General features: G+C 38.6%; 1 protein-coding gene across 1 annotated transcript; it reads left to right on the forward strand.

Annotated features, from left to right (window-relative positions):
• Positions 1-353: 353 nt before the first annotated feature.
• ASAH1 (N-acylsphingosine amidohydrolase 1) lies at positions 354-18,702 on the forward strand. The gene is made up of 14 exons (XM_067297997.1): positions 354-459; positions 5,647-5,693; positions 5,896-5,986; positions 7,298-7,384; positions 8,359-8,437; positions 11,124-11,198; positions 11,942-11,987; positions 13,404-13,548; positions 14,720-14,774; positions 14,975-15,056; positions 15,689-15,820; positions 16,026-16,149; positions 16,762-16,818; positions 17,942-18,702. Exons 1-14 carry the CDS (start codon positions 379-381, stop codon positions 18,029-18,031), a joined length of 1,191 nt encoding a protein of 396 aa, XP_067154098.1. The 5' UTR covers positions 354-378; the 3' UTR covers positions 18,032-18,702.
• Positions 18,703-21,511: the final 2,809 nt, after the last annotated feature.

Here is a 21,511-nt window from a genome sequence, read left to right on the forward strand (position 1 = left end):
GCCAGGCGACGGCTCTGCGGGGCGGCTCTGCGGGGCCGCTCGAGGCCCACAGCCGCACGCGCTGCGGCAGCGTGCTGTGGTTTCTGACGCTTCTTGTTACTTTGAACAAAAACGGATAAAACCCTACCGCTTCGCTACGTGTCTGCTGCTGCTGCAGCAGCAGTACTTTATGTGAGCGTACGGCTGCTTTAATGAGGCATTTTCAGGTAAAACGCTGCCCGTGGGGGTGCGACTCCCTCCCCCCTCCCCCACCGGGCAGCGCCGCGGGGGGGGCGGGGGCGCCTGGCGCGCCGCGCCACATCACGTGGGCGGCGCCACGTGGGCGGCGTCACGTCACGTGACGGGCGGCGCCCGGGCGGTGCGGCGCGGAGCGGGGCCATGGCGGGCTGTGGCCGGGCGCTGCTGCCGCCCGCCGCGCTGCTGGCTGCCGCCGCGCTGCTCGTGCTGGCCCCGGACCCGGTGAGCGGCGCGGGGCGGGCGCGGGGGGGAGGGGGGCTCCCGGCGGGCGGGGCCGCTGCGTGCCGCGGGAGCCGCCCCCGCGCCGCTGCCCTGTCCTTAGCGTGCAGGTGGGGGAGTCCACAAAAACCCTTCCAGCCGTGGGCCTTTGCTCCCTGGGGGACCCGGGACGTTGCTCTGTCTCTGCAGCTTCCAAACCCTCGCATCCTCTGTGAGGAGGGGGGATCGCTTCAAAATATTCTGTGGCAACAGATTTTTCGCTGTTGCGGGGTTATCCTGTGTTCCTGCACGCCTCCTATCAAATCGTGCTGCTGCCAGGAAGCCAAGTGTGGTTTGGGGCGGGGGAGAGGAGAGGAGAGAATTGCAGGGAAGGCACTGGAGGGCTATGGACAGCGGTATGACCCAGGCTCCCGTAGCGTCCTGACTGCGCGGAATTGCGCCCTCTTCCTCTTCTCTCCCTTCTCCACCCTTAAGAGGCAGCTCCCCGCCACAGCGAGCCAGCTCCAGCCTAAAACACCTGCAGAATCGTGACAAAAAGCTTCCCGGGGGGATAGTGGAAAACGTGGCAGCTACCAGCAAAGTCCTCTCCTGGGAGCTTGGTTTTGCACTTGGGTGCATCCTTGCGTTTATGTAATATCCAGTGGGATCCGTGTTGCAAATTGCACTGCTGTGCAGCCAGATATGATACTGTGATTTTTTTTTTTTGGTTGAAAGGCTTGAATTAATCATTTGTTGATTGTTGTCTTCCAGTTTAGAACTATTTGGGTTATTCTCCTTTTGTTATCAAAGATCGTGCAATTGTACCTTGAACTATATCTCAGTTGTGCCGACTGTCACTCTCTTTAGCCTGCACAGCCATACTGAAACTTTTCTCCAAATTGCAATTTAAATTGGCATGTTCTCCATTTCTTCAGTGCTGCAGGAGTACTCTTAATTTCTGTACTTCAAAAGGTGAACATCATCTGGATTACTACGTTATGAATACTGTATTGGCATGTCCTGTAAGTGGAGGAGTAGAGAGAAAAATGTCTTAGAATGGAGAATTCATGGACCAAAAGATACTGAATATAACAGATTATTTTGTTTAAAAAAGATTGAATACCATGTCCTTAAACTATAGAATATTATTTCGTAACACAAAGAGATAATTTTGTATTTATTTGTTAAAGATGAAGATAAGGAACTCTTGCTTTGAGTATTAAAGAAGGATGCCTGATGCTGTCTACATCAAAAATACTTTTGGGAGTAATAAAGAAAGTCTTGTAGCTGGCATTGTTTAGACTGGACATTCAACCTATTTTATGTTAATGAAGTCAGGCTGATTTTTAAAATACTTGCTCAGCAGCCATTGAACTGTGCACTATTTTTCTTTATTATGTTATTATGCAGTGCATAATAACTGTTATTAATTTTTTTTTCCAGGTAGCAATTCAGCTTGACAGTTTGTGTAGCTACTCTGTTCCTATTCTGCTCCACTTATATTCATACCGTAGGTCATAGCATAACTCTTCCACATTACTTCCATGTTTTGCTTATTATTTTTGTCTTTCCACATACCATGTTGTCTTTCTCCTCCACAGTGTTTTCTTTCTTTTAATGTTTTGGTCTTATGCTGCTGCACATCCATTTTTGCATCATTACATACATGCAAATTCCAGAGTCAGCTGTGCATCAAGTAATCAAAATATACAACTGATTAGTGAAAGACGATTTTAATAAAAGGGATAGGGAATCACTTAATTGCTCAAGAATAGCTGCATTCCTCACAGGGAGCTTGGTGCATGTTCAAAAAGGAAATTTATGGCAACCTCCTTTTGTTAGAGAGCTTCTGCTGTCTCTTTTTTTGGGAGACCACTCAAAAAGTTTACAGTTACAAAGTTTGAAAGTAAAGGTGATGCTCCCTGGGCAGTTAGATGGTGGCTGCTAGAAGGCTGCTTGTGCTTCTCTCAGATGACATTTTTTTGTTCTTCTCGTCTCAAGCTCCTGTGGAGCAGAGGGTCTTGCTGACCACAGCAGTAACTTAATAGCTGCTTATTTCATTCCATTGATAGAAAGTGCCTGTTGTTTTTTCTGTTGCTGTTAAGAAATCCTTGAGTAACAAATGTTCTTTTTGTGCAGTAATGTAGAAAAGCTAGAGCAGCAGCAAGTGCACATGACCTTTCCAAAGACCCAGGAAAACAACTCTGCATTGATCCCTGTACGTTTGGTTACATTAGGCTTTCAAAGCAGGAAATTCGGCTTCCTAGAGCTACATTGTTTAAAAAACGTTTAGGGTAGGCTTTCTTCTTTCTTTTTGTCTTATTAGAAAAGCTTGCAGTTAGTCTGTAGCCATCACAAAAGGTAAACAGATTTTTGTCCCTCACTAGATGAACTTCGTATAAAAAAATCTTTCAAGTTTATGGTTGTTTTAACGTCTCTTTGAATTACTCTCTCTGTGCCATCATATCATAGAGTTTCTAAAGAAACTTAATAATCTTGGCTTTCTTCAGATATCTTAATGCTAACTTAACTAGTTTAATTGATGCTGAGAAGATCTACAGGTTGTTTTGGGAATTATTAGTTTGTTTTGCTTGCTTTGTACATAGACAGTTGAGAAGTCCAAAATTACTCACATATAAGGAGGGGATATTTTCTCTATTCTCTGTATTTCTCCCTTAACTCTTCCTTAAACTGTCCTTTTGCCTGCCTGTTTTGTGGCTTAGGTTGCAGAGGACAAGGAAGACAAAAATAGTTTCAAATGCAAAATTAAAATCTCGGGGAAGAGAGAGAGGAACAACATAACATTTAGCACTTGGAACACCACTTAAAATACTCTGAAATAAGTTTGCTAGATTGGTGCTGTTTGCTCTGTGTACGCGCAGACTATACTGACATATTAACTGAATTTTTTTACTGGTGGCAGGATCCAGTAGTGTTTGGTACAAACTCTTTGAAAACAAAAACTGGCAATAACCCTTCCAGGAAGCAAGGAGCCCAAGCTGAAGTTATTTAAATGCATGACAATCTTAACCTAAAACTTCTCATGTACAATTGATCACTTAGGTGCATGTCTTCTTACTAACCTTGCACAAGTTCAGCTTGTTGCCTGGTTATTCAATTTTCCTCAGTTAAAGAGAGACTCTCTTCTGAATGTAAAAGGAACTATTTTGGATCATTTTTTTGTAATAGTCTTTATCTGTCAAGAAGCATATTTTGGAAAGTTTTGCTACTGAAATGTCAGAATCTATTGTGCCATCGCTGCAGTAAGATATATATGTGATGCCGCATTTTCTAACTTATTTTAATTTTGCAGAATGGAAAATTTCACAATTGCATTAACGCTGTTAAGTATTTTCTTGGCCGCACATGAAGCTTCTGGTTCTTGTTGCCTGCTTAGTCATCTGATATCTTTGCCTGCCTTCCTTATTTTGAAACATCTTTGTTTTGAAAATAAAATGGCCTCCCGAGCCTGACTTTTTGTTCCAGCTGTGCAGAGGCTATAACTGCACTACACTGAAATCCAGGAAATGCATTTGTTCTTAGCAAGAAGCAGCATAGTCCTAGGCTTTCATCTCATATGTAGGAAAACCGAACTTTGTTTCAAGCTTTCTCTCAGCCACTGGAAATAAAATAAAAACACTAAAATAATGCATGAAAATCAGTCTGACTTTCAAATTCTTGTTTCCTGTTGTAACAAATTATGTCAGTGTTTAAGAGTCTGTGGCATTGTGCAAGACATTGAGTTTTCTAGATTAATGCATTAAAAGTGGTTAATGTGATTTGCCCAAGGGACAGCTTGAACATTCGTTAGCTTGTTAATTGTAGATATGAAGCTGCTAGAGATCTTGTCTGTCTAGAGAGCCAGAAGGCATTATAAGGACACACCAGTGAAGGAATCTAATTAGTACAGTGAAATAAAAATTGGAAATGAATGCTGGGAAGGAGGAGGCTTTCCCTACATGTGTTTATTTCTTTTCTGTCTTCCAAATATTTGTGCTTTGGCAGCCTTTGCGTATACTTATGGAATAGCATATGTACGTTTCCTTTTGTACATTCCGAGATATATAGTTAGCTGAATAAAGCCCAGAAAAGTTGGATTGGCAGATTAGTCAGGTTCTTCAAAGCTGAAGATACAGAGTGAAATAACAAGAGAAGGAAGGGGTTGTCCACGTGCAGCACTAGCAAGGAGCCAGCCTGCTGGCTCCTGGCTCCAGGGCCGGTAGCTGCTTGGTGCCAAACTGCCTGTTCAAGTAGTTCAGGGCGGGAGAGGAAATACTGCCTTTTCAGGAGCTTGCTAATGTGCCTAAATGGTTTCAGACCAAATCAGGTCTGCTCCCAGCTGGCTTGAAGAACAGGTGCAACTAATATGCATCTGCTTGTATTTGACTGTGTAAAACATGCTATAATGACTGGGGCCTGTATATATGAATATATATATGCATATGAATGAAGGTGTATATACATATGTATATACCTGCTGTATGAATTGGTGGGGGAACGCCCTTACATTCACTTCAGATACATCTGAATATAGTTTATAGTTCTCAAACTTTCATTTGTAATTAGCCATATTTACAGGAATGAAGCTAACTGGTTTTTAGTTATATTTCTGAGATGTGGCTCTAATACTTAGCACCAGTTTAGCAGCACTTTTCCGTACTAAACAAAAAGTTGTGTTGTATAGATCATGCCTGTGGTTAAGCAGTTTGCATAAAAGTTCTGTGTGCTTTTTCTGTCCCAACTATAAAAGGAAGCTTTGTACTGAACATAATTAGGAATGATGTAATGAAATGAGATTATGAATTAAACAGAGCAGACTAGCCTGTACCGAGATTTAATGTTACTGAGCTTTTCTGAAGAAAATGTTCAAGTGGTCTTCCTTATTCATGTATCAGTCTTGTGTATAACTGAGACACACTGAATAAAAATGGGCTTGTGTAATTATCATAAATTTGTGCTTGTCTTGGACTACATTGGATAAGTTAGTTGAAGTTCTGTATGACAGCATAGGGTAGATGGTGTTTGTCCAGTACCTCTTTCATTTTCCTCTGCTCCCCTTTTCAAGTCTGCTAGACTTTCTCTTTAGTATCGAATTATCATGAATTGAATTAGCTGGCTAGTCCTAAAGGTTTAGTTCAAAACTAAGTCTGCTAGAATATTAAAAGTCTTTTAATAAAGAAGCTAAATAGTAACACTTAACTGTCTCCACAGTATGGAGAAGACTGCAGAAGTAAAACATACCCTCCTTCAGGACCAACGTAAGTAATCTGATTGGACTTCTCTTACAATTTACAAAAAAGTAGTGAATTGGAATTATCAGCTGTTTAAGATTTTTTCTTATGATTTGTTCATATTACAGATCTAGAAACTACCGATTACAAGACAAAAGCACTTATTTTGTCAAATTTATGCATTTTTCAAAGCCTTCTTTAAATTTGGACTCTGGCACTTATCTTTCAGGTTCCAAGGGCATGTTCCCACATATGTCATAAATCTTGATTTACCTCCCAGCAAAAGATGGGATAAGTTGATGCATGACAAAAAGACAGAGGTATGAAACGTGGAGGTTACTTTTAAGCTTAGCATATATAAAACTAGCATGTAGCCTTTTATTATGGAAAAGGTTTGGAAGGAGTACCTGGGATGAAATGCTTTTAATAAAGGGTTAGTATTTCTAGTTTTGGTTTTTGGGGTTTTTTTTTTATATGGTTCTAGAATAAGATAATTGCTTGAATAAACATCTTTCTGTGCAAAACTTAAGCTAGCAGGATCAAGCGCAGGGGCACTGATAGTTGGGACACAGGAATAAAAAATGGTGCACCGTAAAGCAGACTTTCATTTATAAAATGTATTTATGTACAAAGTAATACAGAATGAGGGGGGAGGAGTACACCAAAGTAACAGCCTTTAAACTGGAGTGAAACTGAGGCATCATCCCTTCTCCTCTGCCCAGCTCTTTATCTGGAAACAGTGACTGAGGTGACGAAACAGCAGAGGAGGAATGAAAAGCTTATTGCCCTTTTAAGAGCATTGGTTGCGGCACTGGGGTTTTTGTGGGAATGACACTCTCTATTGCCTGATAGAGTGCAATAAATTTGTGACAGAAGAGAAATATTTTTTAAACTACTCAAGTCTATTTCAGCCTATTTAAAACAACCATTCTTTTGAAGGTTGCTTAAAATTCATTTTAATAATGCTTGATTTCTCAAAAAAGGGCCTTTTTTTTAGTATAACACTGCTGACTTTGACCTTTCAACTCTGAAAGCTAGACTAATTCTACTTACACGATTATATTTATTTTAAAAGTCTAGTTTAAACCAATGGGCTTTGGAAGCATCAGGTTGCACCTTCTGTTGTGAAAGGTCTTATCTCTCATGAACTTCTGAGTTAAATCAGATGGAGTGGCATTTATGGCAGTTCACATTTTGCAAACCACAAGCTCCTCCTTGTGTACTTTTCTAAGAAGTTTATCTAGTATTTTTGGCTTCGCAAACATCGATGCTTAAGCAAAGAGCTTTTAATTAATTGATATTTTTAAAGATGGAAGAGTGCAGAATATTTTCCATAAATGTGATCCTAGGAGCAGAAGACAAGAATGGCTTTTTCCTATAATTTTTTTTTCTAGTAAAGGGAGGTATAAGAGCTGATCTACAGAGTCATTTGAATAAAGGTTGAAGAGTGACTATTCCATAGCTGAGTTCTTAAATGGCTGTGGAAATTGGGGATGCTTTTCTCAGCATTAATACCACACTTATCACTTCTCATAAATATGTGTTTTTCAACAAAATGTTGTTTTGAAAAGTATTCTGATAATTCTTAAGCTCAAGATCTTATATTCAATAAAAGTCCTTGTTCTTTTTAGTTGAAGACCGTAGTCGAGAATATTAAAGATATAGCAAATACATTCTTCCCTAGTGGCAAAGTCGTTGACATAGTGGATCACAAAATAGTAAGTATTGTCAGCTTAAATATTTTACTACCGTCTGCTCTGACTACCAGAATGTTACTGAATTTGGCTAATTAAAAACTTTACATGCAATAATTCTTCCTCTTAGATTCCTGAGGAAAAAAATGTTGGTTTGAAGAGTTAAATTATACTGAAACCATCAAACCTAAAATGCCTGTGTCTCTTCCTCCTTTAATTTTTCCTAAGAGTTTCTCAAGTTTGGATTAGTCATGTTAAGCCATTTTCAATAGCGTATATGCCTGGTCTCTCTAGCAGGCACTTTACTGGGATGCTGTTTGCTATGCTGAACTCCTTTTAATCAGTAGAATCAAATCAGGTTTTGAAAACAGCAATAAATATCTGAATCCAGAAGCAACGTTGATTACACTTGATTTTAAGGAAGAATTCAGTCTGATTAAAATAGACTTTGGCATAGGGTCAGGACGGGGGAAAAAAAAGTATAGGGCTAGAGCCTGCATAAGGTCAGATCTGCCCCCATCTCAATTTATAGCAGCCTTAGGTCATGCTGGCCACCCATGATTCAGCTTGCTACGGTATCACTATGTGCCTGAGGGTGGGTGACATAAAGATAGCATACACAGGTAGTCAGGCCAGTTTGTGAAAGATAAGGATTCTCTTAAACACTAATAGCCTCAAGCTCAGTTCCAGTTGAGCTCTTATATGTTAAAAGAGTCGTATTTAACTCTTTTCTGTCTATTGCTGCTAACGTTAACTAGATATTGTGATAATCTCCATTGCTCACATGTCAATATTTTGATTAATAGTAGTTTTTACTTTACCTAAATACATACTTTTCTTTCAAGTACTGTACAAATGTCCTCAAGTTCTACAAATTGCAGAGGAATTAAATACACAGTTTTATAGTGCTAATAAGGATGCATCTATTGGAGGTCTGTTTTTAGTTAAAAAAAAATTGATTCATTTACACAGACAATACATGAAACTTTTCCTTTCAGGCTCATCTGACCTCCACACTTCCTTATCCTTTCAGTGAAGAACTCCAAGGGATTGCAAATGCATCTGGAATTCCTTTGGGTAATATTTTTCAATGCTTCATTAACATAATAGAAAATTAGGAATCTGGACTTGTTAAAATTATTATATTTAACAGTTTGCAGTTCAGTTATATTCAGCTGTTGCCTTAACAACTGAATTATGAATTAAATAAGTAAAAAAACAAATTGCATCTCATACTAAATGAAAACAGTATTTAGAAGAGAATGGCAATAAATTGCATAACCCTTTCATCAGGCTGAGGCTTTTCTGTGTAGCTGTAGCTTTTCATCTCTGAGCTTTGGGAACTGGAGAGTTTCAGCTTCTGTGCACCAAAATTCGGGGGCTTCCTTTGAGGAGGAGGGCTCTGTGTGCATTCCCGTACAGCTGCGTGTCTGCTCTCAACATGTCAAGAAGGCAAGGCTGGGTTTCACACTGCACAGGCATACCTTGTTTTATTGCACTTCGCAGATGTTGCGGTTTTTACAAATTGAAGGTTTGTGGCAACCCTGCATCAAGCAAGTCTGTTGGTGCCATTTTTTCCAACAGCATGTGCTCACTTCATGTCTCTGTGTCACATTTTGGTAATTCTCATGATATTTCAAACTTTTTCATTATTATTATATCTGTTATGGTGATCTGTGATCAGTGATCTTTGATGTTACTATTGTAACTGTTTTGAGGCGCCACAAACTGCACCCATATAAGACAGCAAACTTAATCGATAAATGTTATGTCCTGACTGCTCCACTGACCGGCCGTTACCCCGTCTCTCTCCCTCTCCTCGGGCCTCCCTGTTCCCTGAGACACAACAATATTGAAATTAGGGCAATTAATAACCCTACAATGGCCCCTAAGTGTTCAAGTGAAAGGAAGAGTCATACGTGTCTCTCTCTAAATCAAAAGCTAGAAACGATGAAGCTTAGCAAGGAAGGCATGTCAAGAGCCGAGATAGGCCGAAAGCTCGGCCTCTGGCGCCAAGCAGGTAGCCAAGTTCTGAATGCAAAGGAAAAGTTCTTCAAGGAAATTCAAAGTGCTACTCCCGTGAACACACGAATGATAAGAAAGCGAAACAGCCTTCTTGCTGATATGGAGAAGGTTTTAGTGGTCTGGATGAAAGATCAAACCAGCCACAACATTCCCATAAGCCAAAGCCTCATCCAGAGCAAGGCGCTAACTCTCTTCAGCTCTATGAAGGCTGAGAGAGGTGAGGAAGCTGCAGAAGAAAAGTTTGAAGCTAGCAGAGATTGTTTCATGAGGTTTAAGGAAAGAAGCTGTCTCCATACCATATAGTGCGAGGCAAAGCAGCAAGTGCTGATGTAGAAGCTGCAGCAAGTTATCCAGAAGATCTAGTTAAGATAATTGATGAAGGTGGCTACACTAAACAACAGATTTTCAGTGTAGATGAAACAGCCTTATATTGAAAGAGGATGTCATCTAGGACTTTCATAGCTAGAGAGGAGAAGTCAATGCCTGACTTCAAAGGACAGGCTGACAGCAAGAGAACGAGAACTGACAGCAAGAGAGCTAGAATTAGAAGTGGAGCCTGAAGATGTGACTGAATTGCTGCAATCTCATGATAAAACTTTAATGGATGAGGAGTTGCTTCTTATGGATGAGCAAAGGAAGTGGTTTCTTGAGATGGAGTCTACTCTTGGTGAAGATGCTTTGAACGTTGTTGAAATGACAGCAAAGGATTTAGAATGTTACATTAAGTTAGTTGATAAAGCAGCGGCAGGGTTTGAGAGGATTGACTCCAATTTTGAAAGAAATTCTGTTGTGGGTAAAATGCTATCAAACAGCATCACATGCTACAGAGAAATCCTTCGTGAAAGGAAGAGTCGATGGGGCAAACTTCGTTGCTGTCTTATTTTAAGAAATTGCCACAGCCACCCCAACCTTCAGCAGCCATCAACATCGAGGCAAGACCCTCCATCAGCAAAAAGATTACGACTAGCTGAAGGCTCAGAAGATGGTTAGCATTTTTTATCAATAAAGTATTTTTTTAATTAAGGTATGTACATTGGTTTTTTAGACATAATGCTACTGCACACTTAATAGACTACAGTATAATGTAAACATAACTTTTATATGCACTGGGAAACCAAAAAATTCGTGTGACTCGCTTTATTGCGATATTCACTTTATTGTGGTGGTCTGGAACCGAACCCACAATATCTCCGAGGTATGCCTGTACTTTCTTTCCCCCATGATCCTCACCGCATCCTTTCCCTTCTCTCCTGCAAAGAAAACAAAGTTGCAAGCAAGCATTAGATGCCAATTTCTTCCAGAATCTAGACAGAGAAGGTCCACAGGCCTGTTTCTTCCTCTTTCCTGTCTCTTCCTCTATATGCAGTACACATACTGCTTAGTCAAAAGCTCTCACATGGATATACTGGTGCATGTAGCAACTTGTGTATAAACTATTTTTTTTAAAGTGAGTCTTTGTGTACTTCATAGACACTTTGAAGCTCCTGGAGAAGGAAATTGTAATGACTGTCAGCTTTCTGTATGGTGAGGCAGAAGGCCAAGAGATTCTGGTTCTTCTGTTTTCCTTTCAGGAAGCTCTTGATTTTTTCATTTCACAGATCAAAGGAGATCCAAATAGAAATTCTGAAGAGAAAAATATAGAATGATGTGTCTTGCAGTAGTCTTTTTTTTTTTTCTAATCGTTGTTCTGTATTTGCAAAAAAATCAAATTCTTGAACTTTGTTTCTTTTCGTTCTAGGGGAAATTGTTGTTTTTAACATCTTCTATGAAATTTTTACTGTATGTACTTCAATAGTGGCAGAAGATAAAACAGGTAATGCATACCAGAATAGTCTTTCTGGTTTTGTCCTATTTGGGGAAGGGTCCACCTCAATTATAGAATACAGTCCTCCTTAACTGCAGAAAAGCAGGTCTAGTAGCAGAAACTGAAAGCAATGATAATGAAAAGGTATACCTTGAGAGGGAATAAGAGATGACTGGTGTCTTAGGTTTAAAGAAAAAAAAAGTACCTACAAAGAAAGAGAGATCTTTTTACTATATAGCATTTGCCTTTCTATGAAAAAGAAACACCAACCAAACAACTGATGTTTTTTCAGTGTTGTGAGTGGTTTGACTGCAATCCATTTTGCACCTGGTTTCTAGCTGTGGCAAATGTGTCATGCTAGAGAAAATTAACTAATCTCCTTTCTTAAAGCAGACTGTCCATTCTCTTAATTGCTTTAGCAGCCCTTGTTTCCTCCATTGGAACAGGTGCAGACTTCAGAAGGATTCTCAGAGGGCTTACAAAAGGCTCATTTTTAAAAACAGAAAGCTGGATTTATTATAAGTGTATTAATTTAATATGAAAAGCATCTGATGTTGAGCTGGACAGTAATTTAAAAGATTACTTGATTTCAATTATGGCAAAACATTTGATACAAAACAAAGCTTTTTTCTGTCTTTATACAAAAGACAATGGTATTTTTACTACTTACCCATATGTGTTTATTTTCCTAAACTGAAATTTATGTCCCTTTCTTTAGAAAATTATATATATATATTTTTCTTTTAATACAGGGAAGCTGTACCATGCCAGAAACTTGGATTTTGGACTCTTTCTTGGGTAAGTACCTAAGACTGACTGTTAGTTTGAAAAAAAGGGGGGGGGGAGAGCTAGCTGAACTTTGAATTTGTACATACTTTCTTTGAGAATAAATGATGAATTGGATGTTGTTGAAAACTGTGACAAGCAATTCCGCACTGTATACTGTAAAAAGGGCTAGAATAAGCAAAAGGCTTTTTTGCTGATCTCATGTCAAACTGCTTTGCATTTTTCAGGAATGACTTTGGAAAGCAGTCGTGCTTAGTGTTACTTAGTGCTTTCCCAGCTACAGTTAAATCTGGCTAGAATTTTTATAGCAAAGAACAGTCCATGTAACCTTATCTCAAAGGCACAATATACCTTGTTAAGTGATGAGACAGAAGCAGCAATTTCGGTGTGTCTTTTCTCAGATAATCCAGGTAGTTACTGCTCCATGCTCTACAGACGTCTTCCATCATTCATCATTTCTCCTCTGAAGCCAGTGTTTTGTATTCCCTTGATCTAGCATTATCATCTATTTAGATACGATACTATATTTGTCTTTGCTTAATCTTCCTTTGAATACTCCAGTTTGTTGATTAGCGCTAGATTCTCTTTTAGTGCTCTCATTTCATGCCTCATAATTGGATATTTCAGTGTTTGCTTTTATTATCCCAGTATATTTTGCAATGTCACTTACCCAGATGATTCTTAATGCCCAGTTGGAATTTAAATGTTCATCTTCATTAAAATTCTCATTTGCCTAACAAAAACTCAAATATGGACAACTGTGACTCCATCTATCCCTTGATTAGCCGTGTGTTGAACTGCTCCCCTTTTATCAGAAAGACTGGGGACATGTGCCCTGAAAATTAAAACAACTTTTCAAAGTTGTTCCTAAAACTTTGTTTCCAGAGAATTTAATTGTCTAATAAACTGTTCCTTAGCATCCCCTCAAATACACACTCAGCAGAAAAAGCTCCTCTGGATAATTTTACAAAGTAGAATTGGGTCTTCCCTTCAACTGAAAAAAATACAATGTTATGTGTTTCTGTTTTCTCCCTTTTGGAAAATAAGAATTTGATGTGGCTGGGTCATTCTGCTTCAGTACAAACTACACACGCTTTCAAGATTTAGTAGGTTCGATGACCGAAGCAGCACCTCTAGCTGCCTCGACTTGCCAGTAGGAGTAGAATAAAGCTATATGTGTCCAAAATAAGCCAGCTATTCAGTTGGTGCCTTTATTTGTACTGTTGGTTTGCACAAAACTTGGTTCTTTTCATAGACTGCATATGCATTAAGACTTCCTAGCTGGCCCTTGCTTGTGTTGTTTAGGTTACTACCTACTGGTGGTGGGTTTGGGGATTCTGATTCACACAGAAAATTGGCATTTTGTGGTTGGAAATGTTAGAAGCTACAGATGGGGGGGAGTTTCAAATGCTGTGCCGTCTTCTGCAGGTGGGATGTTAAAAATAATTCCTGGATTATAACTCGGGAACTGAAGCCTATAGTGGTAAACCTGGACTTCCAGAGAAACAACAAAACAGTATTTAAGTCTACAAATTTTGCAGGATATATAGGCATGGTGTCTGGAGTCAAACCAGTAAGTATGGGAGCTTTTTTGTCAATGAGTTAATAATGCTTTAGACTTTCCTTTAAGATATAAACTGTCTTCCTTTAATCCTCTGCCCTGAGCTCTTAATTGTTCCAGTACGTAATATAGATATCTGAAGAAAGATAGAAGAAAATAGTGCTGCACTGTTTTTTGTAAAAGGAAATTGTTCAAACATAACTATTTCATTTAGGCAATTCTTAAAGAGCACTTCAAAAACATATTCCAAATGGACAAACAGTAGTAGTGAATACAAAATAAATGTTTCCTCAAGTGGTTGGTATTTCTTGCTAGCAAATAGAAAGAAATTGCTGTGTTCCCAGGGTAGAAACAGCATACTTGAGTGCTGTTTTAAATATCTACCTCTTGGAAAAGGAGGCCTACATTATTAGATAATTGTTTTTTAAACACTTTAAATCTGATTTTATCTAGACCTTAAAAACTAACATACTGAACTATACCAGGTGCTCCAACTTACCACAGCTCCATCTTCTCTGTATGCTCAGCTCTATCAAGGTTGGCCCTTTTCATAGTAGAGTAAATTTCTGGCATAAATCCCTGTTTTGTTTTCTGTTCCCAATAAATTGACAAGACTCCGTCTTGAAAATGATCCAATGTAGCTGCATGCCACAGGGGAGGACATGGGCAAACACTCTAGATTAGAGTTTGAACTGTTGGGATTAGAGTTTGAACTGTATGTTGCAAGTAGTGCACATTAAATTGTGTATGGCTGTATGCTCATGTGAACAACACTGAGGTATCAGGATTTACTTACAGTAGAACTTAAAAATTTGCCTTCAAATTGGATTAGTATTTAGAGGTCTGAAAACAGTATATACATACAACAGGGGAGGAGAAGCTAGTAATTCAGTGATGCAACAAGGTCCAAAAGAAAAATCACCATAGGCTTGACTGGCTGGCATAAACCCATAGCTTGCTAGGTTGCTAGGTAAGCAAAGAAACTATGAACTATCATTTCTATTTACTCAGAGATTAACAAGCTGGTTTTTGGTGTGGGTTTGCTCTTGCAGCCCCTTACTCAAAGGCTAATAATCTAATGAATGCAAAGCTGGATTGGTGCGTAAATTACAATGTTGCCTGTGTTTATTACTGATACTAATGCCGGCAGTGGTTGAGGGTTGATTTGTTTAATACTTTTCAGGACAAATTCACTCTGACAATGAATGAGCGTTTCAGCCTTGATGGTGGTTATATTGGTGAGTAATGCTCATTTCTTTATTTTAACACAAGTTTTCCAGACCTTAAGTGTACCAGTTACATTAATGAAGAGTCACACAAATGGTGAAAAGATTCCAGATGAGTAAGATAAAACAGTTCAGTTTAAAGGCTGTGAAAGCTAGACTAGCATGACAGAAGCTTATGTAAAGAAACTATTATAACCAGTGATATTTTGCAGGAATGTTTGAGTGGTTTCTTGGTAGAAGAGATGGTATGTGGATGGGCTTTCTTACCAGAGCAGTACTAGAGAATGCTACAAGGTATTGTGCTTTTTTTTTTTTCCTCTAAATATTTCACTGTTTTAACTTGTTTTGCTCCTGACTGGCATGAATATTGTAGGTAGATGTCTCATATTAAGTATCTAATGATACAGGTATTTTCCTAGTAGCCTTAGCATTAAACAGTTCCTGTCTTTGCTGATACTTCATGTTGGCGGTGGGGAAGGGAAAGCATGGCATATGATTTTCTTTAAAACTCCTCAAATCTTTTTTTTTAATGAAGCTACTAACATCTGAATGCATAACAGTATTCTGCATCAAAACACATCCAACAGTTAGTAGTATAGGGTAGGAAGTAAGCAGAAATAAAGTTCTGCTACAGTAAATGAATTAGATGGAATGTCATGCTGCTAGAGTACATCATTATTGTATTCCTGTTTTTCATGTAAAAAAAGTGTGCAAGGAACACCTCCTGACAACCATACTTTAAGTACAAACTGAGTGGAGAAGCTTTGCAGAAATGTGTTCTTTCGTTATGACACAGTCCTTGTGTATGTGTCTGAAGGGGGAGGAAAGGTTTAACTAACCAAATTTTTCTGGGGTCTGAAAAAAGTTCTTCAGTGCTTGAACCATTTATAGTATTTAATAGTCTAAAACTTTACTGTTATCTGCAGTTACCAGGACGCAAAAGACAAACTGTCAAAAACAAGACTGTTGGCTCCAGCTTACTTTATATTGGGTGGAAAAAATTCCGGAGAAGGCTGTGTGATAACTCGTTCCAGGACAGCTACTCTGGATATCTGGGAGTGAGTATGCTTGACCTGACTTTACTCTTCCAGAAGAGGACAGGTTCCACTGATAATTGTGCCCTGTGTCTCTTGTGACTTCTCCTGTGCAAGAATTCAGTTCTTTAATATCACTGAAATATACCTGTAGTAGGCCTAAAAAATCTAGTTTCATAGAGTATTTACTTAGAGAAGTGAAACACAAACACGTATATCTCTTTTTCAGCCTTGATATAAAGAAAGGCACATGGTACGTGGTAGAAACAAACTATGACCGCTGGAAGCCTCCACTAGTCTTGGATAACCGTAGAACACCTGCAATGAAGTGCCTGAACCAGACACAGCAAGAGGTAAGCATCCTCTGAATACCTAATCTTGCTGTTTTGAAGTGATTACCTCAAGTTGCATCATAGAAGTGATCTGACATAGCCAGGGATAATCAGGGCATTTGCAAGCAGAGCCGCAATGACAGGAGCAGCTAATGCTTTTGTGACAATTTGTCTACACTTCTGTATAGTAGAGTACCAGCTAGCTCTTTACATGAATGTTTTCTAGTTCGAGGCTTTCTCCTTCCCTAGCTTGAGCCTTTTCACTGCTTTACTTTTTTCAAATACAGGTTTTCTAAAAGTGTTTTCTTCTGCTGCATATCTAGGGTAATAAAACAGTTCAGGAAACACTGATATTTCTCAAAGTATCTTCAGGTTTATCACTAGTGAAATTCAAACACTGACAGGAAGCAGACACTGAAACTCAAGTTTCCCATGCTGTAGTGAGATCTAGCCTGTTCAGGTTTTTTCAAACCATGTTCTTCTGATCTCAAGATATATTGGTATCATATATTTCTAAAGCTTTATCTTACTACCTAAGTGAGACATCAGAAAAGTTGCAGTTCTCAGCGTTTACACACAGAGCTAGGTAAGCAAGTTAACGTCCACTAACATAAGTGCACTATTTTCTTTCAGAACATCTCATTACCAACCATCTATGATGTTCTCTCCACAAAGCCTGTCCTCAATAAGGTAATACTTCTTTTTTTGCAAATTTGGGGGGGGGAGGGGAGAAATGTAATGTATATCTAAGGAGGTGGTCAAAGTACTACATTCAGTTTTTACCACACTATTGTACCAACTTATGGGAGGACTGAGTTTGTACTGTAAGTGGAGTTTAAGGTATTCCACAAGACCTGTAAAGCTGGAATTTAAGCGTGAAAAATAAACCTGGTCTGGCTTCTAAAAACCACTGATGGCAGCCTTTTACCAAACTTTGACCTGCTTGTTTTGAAAGAAAGCTATCGAACAGGTGTTCTCATCCTGATATCCACTAGAATTGGATCACAATGAAAGCACAGTAGCTCCACTGGAAAGAGTCAGAGGGCAAAAGGGAGGAAGGGAAGGAAAGGTTACAGGCATCTCTGTGCCTCAGGTGCACTGTGCTTCACCATATGAGAATGGAAGAGGGAAAATGCACTATTTTGAGTTAGGTTTGAATTTTTTCCACACATACATATTTACTGTGCTATTCAGTGGTAGATTTTGAGGTGAGTGGGTTGCTGGGTAAAAATGCGCATGTAAAAACAAAAACTTCCAAGTAACATTGTAAAAGGAAAATGTAAGTGTTAGAATAATGGGTTTTCAGAGGTACTATGGCTTTAAAGCCCTGAGTAGCCTGGTCTGACTTCATAGCTGACCCTGGTTTGAGGAGGAAGTTGCACTTGAGACACACTGAGCACCCTTCTAATCTGAATTATCCCATGATCCATGCCTTCAGATTTTGTGTGAAACAAGTTAATATACCTCCTGGTTAGGCACACTAACATTCTTGTTGCAACAGAAGATGTTTCGATCTGATGAACTTGAGGTTTGGGGTTTAAAAAAAAAAAAAAGACTCAAGGGGCAAGAAGAGAGATTTTTTGATCAAAAAGTTTACTTACTGTTTTCAGTGGGGGCAGCATTTTTGGATGAGGACATGAGCTCTTCCTAGTTGCATGTTGAACTTGTTATAAAAACCTAGAGATTAGACTCGGCTAGCTAAATAAGATAAACGCTGGTTTTAGTTGAGCTGTTCAGCTAGTATCTGAGTCAGCTTTTCACTTATTCCTATAATGAGGCTTGCTTTTTTTCCTTCCTCCCATGCCCTTATTAGCTGACAGTGTGCACAACGCTGATGGAGGTATATAATGGTCATACAGAGACTTACCTGCGGGAATGTCCAGATCCCTGTAGTCCTTGGTAGTCCTGCATCCTTCCTATGTTGCTTGTCTGAACAGGAGGCCCTCCAAGAAGAAATTACTTCTGGAAAGAGATTCCCCAGCCTAACTTCTTTCTTCAGAAATGTAATGGCTATATGGAAGTGTCAATGAGCTTCTAACAACGGAGGACCTTATCTTGCATTGGACTTCCTTGCTTCTTAATCAGCAGTCCTGCTGACCAGAAATGTGCACTAATGTACATCTGTTTCAATTTCAGCTATTTCTGCAAAAACAAGTTCAGTGGTTAGCTCTAGATCTCTTCAGTCTTGACAGTATTTTTGTTTGTTCAAATTAAGAATACTTTTAAATCACAAATGAGTTAAAATAGCACCTACCAAGCATGACAAGAATTTTAAATTGTATTAGAAGATTATCTGTCACAGTGTCGTTCTGTTATCCTTTCCTAAACATTTGGGAGGAATAGCTAGTCTTCTAGTTCAATGTAAGGATATGTCTAAGAAGCCTTGGTATAAAACAACCTACCAAGAAGTCATATTTAGTTACAGAAACAAGGTCTTGGGGAAATATCTAAAGCCAAAATATCTGTTCACTATTTTGCAGATCTCTTGTTGAAGTTCTTCCTTGCCATATTAACAAATGTTTTTTAAACAGATTTTTCTGTTGTTCCAAAAACAATAAATACTAATACAATAAATATTCTTGAATTTCTTTCTTTGACCAGACTATATATATGCACTATACCTCAGAGGAAGTCACCATGCATGTTACATATTACATGGCAGAAAGGGCATTCACTTCCAAATAGACTGATTTTAGCAATGTCTGAAATACTTATTTCTTAAGCTATCTGCCAGTTAAAGCTAGTACCATAATGAGAAGTACTTGACCACTACTATCCTTACCCCCCCCCCCCCAAGAGAGGGGGAAAAAGCCAAGTCAGATTACAACAGTGGCCAGAATTCAAACTAAGAAAGTAAAGGTCTTTTAGAAATAAAGAATGGCTTAAGTAGAAAGAAATGCAGGCATGTTAGGATCCGAGGAAGCAGATAGATAAAATCAGTGCTTTCTACACTATGTCACTGACTGCATGCTGGGATTGTTTTCTAACATCAACTATGTGTTTTATAACATGTAAAAAGAAAACACTGGAGAGAACAAGCTTAGGGACCTGGATAGATGTTGGCTCATTTGCAATACTTTCTTGACCACCTAAGGAAAGAGATGCTAGTCATCCCAATTGATACAACAGCCATAAGTTTATAATATAAACTCACCACTCATGTAATGAAAGTGTTTGCTGTCTCTTTGGTGTACCTAGAGACTGTGTTGCTTAAGGCATTCTAATTAAAACCTGCAAGTTCATGACATCTAATCACGACTGGATTCTTCATATCCAGGACATTCAAAACAGCAGAAGTGTAATGCAGCAAGCTCAGAACAGTTCATATTAAAACAGTTCTCTGTCTCAGACTGCCGAGTCTACTATAAGTTTTTTTTTTTCTTTTTTAGTAACTTCATACTTAACACTAAGAAGTCTACAGAGAGGGAAAATATTGTTGCCCATAAATCTGAGATGGAAAGCAAATTTTCATCTCAGTATGACTAAAATTTATTTAATATCACTTCATTTTCTAAAAGGGGTATTAAAAGATAGCCTTAAATCATTCCTTATTTCAGTAATCAGTTTACCAGCTTGCAGCAAACTCAGTTATTTGCCAAATAACTTTAGCAACTGACACATTAAGAAACATGGCTTCTGGTTGAAGAAAATGTAGCACTGATGCTGCAGACCTTAGACAAATGGCTGCAGCAGCAGATCAAGCAAGCAGTTGTAAAGCACTGACACATTGACCATATACAGAAATCCACATCCCGCTATTTAGACTGACCAAAAAAATGGCTAGTTTAGTTGTGTATCTAATCAATTTTTTTGAAGTGAAGTGTGCAAATAGAAGTACATTAGCATGATTACACTACCTGAGCTGATTTTTAGATTGGAAGAAACACATGTATAATATAAAATGCAGTTTGCGGATCAGATGATTCATATAAAACAAAACAAATCAAATGTTACTATCTGTATTGTAAAGGGCAAATTATATACTGCTGAGTTCACACCTTAATCTGGTAGGGGGTTGTTCAGATTTCTTTGGAACTAGTTGCATAACAAAGGCATAATCAAATTACTTTGTCATTTAAAAGTAAGTTTACTTGCTTAATTAGTCCTGTCCTACTTTAGAGTAGACTACTTACAATCTTTAACTGATGAGCTTTCAGTATATCCCTTGTGCAGGACAACCCACATTTATGCACTGGAAAATGCTTTGCAATTGCAACAGCAAAGCTAAATCCACAGGGGATATGCAGAGTCTGCATACATATGTCTCTTATTGATTAAAACAAAGATACTGGGGGAAAAAAAACAAAAAAGCAAACGTCTTCTTTTGCCTGCCTTAATATCGAAAAAGTGAGGAACATGAGCAATCAATTATTGTTTTAAACTTCATCTGTCAACTCTGAAAGAACTTGTTCTAAGGATTTTCTCAGGATGGAGAAAAAGTTTAATTTCCTGTTGTTACACATACAGAAATCTATTTTAGTATCAGCCTACTGCATCTCCCCTGCTTCTGTTGCCCTAGATATTGTAATGTAAGTGAAGGCTATGCCACAGGAAGAAAGAAATACAGCTACTTGCAAGTTTGGTATATAATTTTAAGAGTTTCCTTAGAAATACTAAAAGACACAAAGAAAGAAAATGGACATGTTTCTTCATGCTCATTTGCTGTACACTTATACAGTTGAGGTACCTCAGAAACATTGAAGATCTGGTCTGATTTACAGACAGACTTTGTTTCTTAAGCCTGCTTTTTCTCTAGATCAGTACACAACCAAATATTTTTTAAGTTTAAATAAAGTTCTGCTTAGAATTCATTAGTTGTATTTGCCCATTTTTTTCCTTCTGTTTAAATCTAGTGAGAAGCATATATTTCACTCACAGAGTGCAAGATTCACAAAGCATTCCTAGTTCTGTCCTGAAAAATCATCAGATTTCTTTCATCAGAGAGCAACATCCTGTTGTTTACATCACTTGGAACAAACATACTTTTTTTTTTTTTTTTTGATTACTGCATAGTCTAGTTCTATGAAGGACAGCCTCAGTATTTTAGCTTCCAGCAAATTTTTACTGTTAATATAAATACAAAGAATTAATACAGTTATTTGATCAAACGAAGCATTACAGGAAAGACAAAGCGTTTGCTTGGACACTAGCATTTGAATGCAAAAATGTCAGTTTTTCAAACCCATGCAGTGAAGACCATTCCATTCCAGAGGAAGAAAGAACGGCATGGCCTACCTCAAAAAGCAAAACGCTGACAGCTATTGAGGATAAGGAGAACACAGGAAAGGAATCTGATTCTTCCAAAATCTGGGCAATGGTGTTGAAACACACACACACATGAGAGTGAGCTTGTAGTAGAGTCAATTACAGTTGAATGCTGCTT

This window comes from Apteryx mantelli, chromosome 5, assembly GCF_036417845.1.
Source record: "Apteryx mantelli isolate bAptMan1 chromosome 5, bAptMan1.hap1, whole genome shotgun sequence".
NCBI classification, from domain to species: domain Eukaryota; kingdom Metazoa; phylum Chordata; class Aves; order Apterygiformes; family Apterygidae; genus Apteryx; species Apteryx mantelli.

Bases quoted from the DNA above. Each gene is read 5' to 3' on its own strand.
- ASAH1 (XM_067297997.1), top strand. From the start codon at position 379: ATGGCGGGCTGTGGCCGGGCGCTGCTGCCGCCCGCCGCGCTGCTGGCT. The intron at 5,694-5,895 runs GTAAGTAATCTG...CTTATCTTTCAG, and splicing joins TACCCTCCTTCAGGACCAAC to GTTCCAAGGGCATGTTCCCA. The intron at 13,549-14,719 runs GTAAGTATGGGA...AATACTTTTCAG, and splicing joins TGGTGTCTGGAGTCAAACCA to GACAAATTCACTCTGACAAT.